Source organism: Hipposideros armiger, unplaced genomic scaffold (genome assembly GCF_001890085.2).
Source record: "Hipposideros armiger isolate ML-2016 unplaced genomic scaffold, ASM189008v1 scaffold_4, whole genome shotgun sequence".
Classification (NCBI taxonomy): domain Eukaryota; kingdom Metazoa; phylum Chordata; class Mammalia; order Chiroptera; family Hipposideridae; genus Hipposideros; species Hipposideros armiger.
The window spans coordinates 9413857-9417321 of record NW_017731354.1 but is presented as its reverse complement, the minus strand read 5'-3'; the positions used below and the strand labels follow the sequence as shown (position 1 = coordinate 9417321).

The following is a 3465-nucleotide window of genomic DNA, read 5'->3' as shown; positions in this document are numbered from 1 at the left end:
TAATAATAATAATAATAATAATAATAATAATAATAATAATGACTAATACGTATCGAGTGCCTTCCATGTGCCACTTGTAAGTGTTGAAATTACCTCTCCTTTAACAGGTACCGTTATCATCCTACGTTTGCACAAGAAGCTGAGACTGAGAGGTTACGGCATTTGCCGTCATTTACTAGGCCAGTTGGTTAGAGCACTCCGGGATTTGAAGCCAGGCAGTCTAAGTCCAGAGCCCACTTCTCAAATCTCCCGCTGCATTCCCTCTGAGCAACATGGATTTCCATATGCTGTGGAAGGTGCGGGGACCCAGGTGGCTTTGTCAATGCTCCAAAATTCTTCCCTCACCCCCAACCACGAGCCACATCACTGTGCCAGCAAGCTCCAGACCGGTGAGAAAAGTAGTAGCCCCCTAGAAATGTAAGGTCTCCCAACCCATTTATGCAGAGGGGGCAGAGCCTTAGATGCAGGGAAAGGGGTGGGGTGGGGTGGGGTGTCACATCCTGAGAATGGGTTCCCAGGGTGACCTGGGGCATGGGAGTGCTGTCTTGGGCAGGTTGGGGACCAGGCTGATGGAGAATAGGGGATTTCTAGGGGGTTAAAGCAATAAGGGGCAGATGTCCTGTGGGCTAGAAGGAACATCTTGAGGGGTGCCCTGCTTGAGGCACTGACAAGGTGAGGGGTAGTGCCCTTCCGCTGTGCCCCCAGCCCCGCTTTTGCAACGCTGAGGCCTGGGTGCCCCAGGCTTGCTGGCTCTCAGAACAACATCTGAGCCGCAGCTCGGAGCCCCGCCAGGAGGGAGGGCTCGCTGGCCACTCTCCGACCCGCGGAGCTCCTCCGCCCCCGCCCCACGCGCCAGGCCTCCCGCGCCTGCCCCTCTCCGTCCCCCCATCTCCCGAGCCACCTCTCCCCTGCCCTCCGACTTCTTTGCAGAAGTTCGAGGAAACTTTCTGAGGTCCAATCCTTGACCCTCCTGGCCAACTTGTCCACTGAGCCAGGCAAAAAAGATGTGCTCTCCTCTTCCTTCCTGCTCTGAATATTTGCCCAAAGGNATACCGAGTCAATTCTAATGCCTTTGCCAAAATAGAGAGATGCAGACACAAGCAAAGACAGACAGCAACCAAGAGAGGCAGATGGAACAGACACACACACACACACACACACACTAGCAGAGTTAGCATCAGAATCAGGGGTAATGACTGAAATTCCAGGGGTCAGTATCCCCAAACCAGGTTGGGTACCAACCAGCCTTGGTGTCTAAGTCTCACTCCCAATTCCACTGCTAGGCTTCTGATCCATCCCTAAGCCTCTCCTCAGGCCCTTGAGCCCCCAATTCTGGTCGGAGGGTACAGAGTGGTTCTACAGAGAACCACTAAGTATTTGAATAGTTCTAAATTCATTCTAATGTATTTGAAAAAAAATATTTAGCATGTCAAACCTGTGATTTCACAACTCTTATTGCTAATGGTGATACTTACAACAGAATTGACTTAATGACAGCATTAAGTAAATAACTGTACAGGTGAGAGGGACAGTGGGGTTTGAAGGAAGTTGGGGAAATGCTGGCTGACTGGCAGTGCCAGGCTTGGGGGGTGTAGATGGCGGGGGATAGAGGTGTGCCTGGGAAGGCTGGAGCCTGAGGTGGGAAGCCTGGGGCCAGATGGACTCACATTCATGGGGGCAGAAGCCGTATTTGCCGTCCTTGTCAAAGTTGTAGGTGGTGGAGCACCAGAGGAAGCCATCGCTGCGGCCCGTGTCAGTGCAGCTGGTGTACTCCTTGCCATTGAACAGGAAGGGGAACTTGCAGAACTCCCCATCAGCATTCCCGTACTTCACACGGACCACTGAGGAGTGACACAGGGTGGGGGTGAACCTCTCCAGGCCTTTCCTTGGAGACCAGAAATCTGTGTGACTCCTCTCCCCTTCCCATCGATATCTTGGGTCCCATTAGAGCAGATAGAGGCGCCCAAGATCGCCAAGGAAGGCACAGTTCTTGTTGCTAGGTTACAGGGAGACAGGCAGAGGACCAGAGAGGAGGCTTGGGCCTGTGGATGGTCACCTGCTTACCTTGTCCTTCTCCCAGGGTCCACATCTCATCGTCGTCAAAGTGGGAGTCTCCTCCAACACCAGGACCTGGGGCGAAGGCGTGAGCCAGGAGTCCATCCTTGCCATCAAAGGGATATCCATCTCCGTGCTCTGAAACACACTGGGTCTCAGCTTCTAGCTGCCCCCGCTGGGCCCTGGAACCCAGCCACACCACATCCATAGCTGCAGCCCTATAGCCCACCTGGCACCTGTCCCCTTCTTTGTCCTGTTCTCCAGGACCGAGGACACAGCAAGTCAGTAGAGAGTTGCTGCCTTGATTGTTACCATCCTAAGGTCTACACTGTGCCCTCACGTCCACCACTAATATCCATAACACCAACCCCCATGCCGACTTTGCCACCCAGGTCCACACCACCCACCCATATGTCTACATTCTTTTCTGCGCTGTGCCATTTACCCACACCACTATACTACTCACGATGTCTACACTATGGCCAGTGTTCATATCACCAACCCACATGGCACCGTTGACCCTGGGTTCTTACTTACTCTCATGTCTACACTGCTCCGCTGTTTCTGACCCACTCTCATACCCAGAGTTCCTCAGTGTCTCCCAGAGTTATCCAACTGAACTTTCTGCGATGATGGGGATGTTCTCTGTGCTGTTGGAATCCATCACACCTGGCCCACAGGGCTATGGAGCACTTGCAACATGGCTAGTGTGACTGAGAAACTGAATTTTACATTTCATTTGATTGTAACTAATTTAAATGTAATCAGCCCTATGTTTCTAGGGGCTACCATGTTGGGCAGTGCAGAAAGACCACTTGCTTTCAGGTTTACACTGCCTCCAGGGAAAACCCAATGTCACATCATCTACCCTCACATCCACATGGCTCTCCAATGTCTGCTCCCATCTAAGCCACTCCAGTGTCTACACCTACTCTCCTATCTCAGCTGCCCTCAGGACCCCATGCCTCTCTAATGGCTAGATCACCCCATCTCTATACTAAACCCCTGGTGGCCCCAATTCTCCTACCCCAACGGCCAAAGTTAATCATTATGTCAGCCTCTCCATCGTGGATACGAGAAAACTGTAGGGGGGTCACATCACTCCAGACTTGGAAGGCACGAGAGAAGGCGTCATCTACTGTCTCGGAGTCAAGATCAGGTGTGTAGCCAATGATCCTGGAGGTGGGAGAAATGCATGTGAGTGTCTACATGTGTGCAACGGAAGATGAGGATGCACATGCATGCAAGTGTATATGCATGTGTACAAGTGTGTGTATATGCAACTGTGTGTGTGCATGAATGTGTGCAAGTGTGTATATATGAATGTGTGCAAAGATGGGTGTATGTGCACAGGTGTGCGGGTGTGTACATAAGCATGTGAGGGGTGCATGAGTTTGAGTGTTCACAAGT

General features: G+C 51.9%; 1 protein-coding gene across 1 annotated transcript in view; it reads right to left on the bottom strand.

Annotated features, from left to right (window-relative positions):
* MMP2 (matrix metallopeptidase 2) overlaps nucleotides 1-3465 on the bottom strand; it is a gene marked incomplete at its 3' end in the record, with an annotated part of 24909 nt that overhangs the window by 10921 nt on the left and 10523 nt on the right. Inside the window, exons 2-4 of the mRNA XM_019644298.1 lie at nucleotides 3083-3260; nucleotides 2065-2193; nucleotides 1668-1841 (exon numbers count right to left, since the gene is read on the bottom strand). Coding sequence (XP_019499843.1) covers nucleotides 1668-1841; nucleotides 2065-2193; nucleotides 3083-3260 — 481 coding nt within the window. The remainder of the gene's footprint in view (nucleotides 1-1667; nucleotides 1842-2064; nucleotides 2194-3082; nucleotides 3261-3465) is intronic.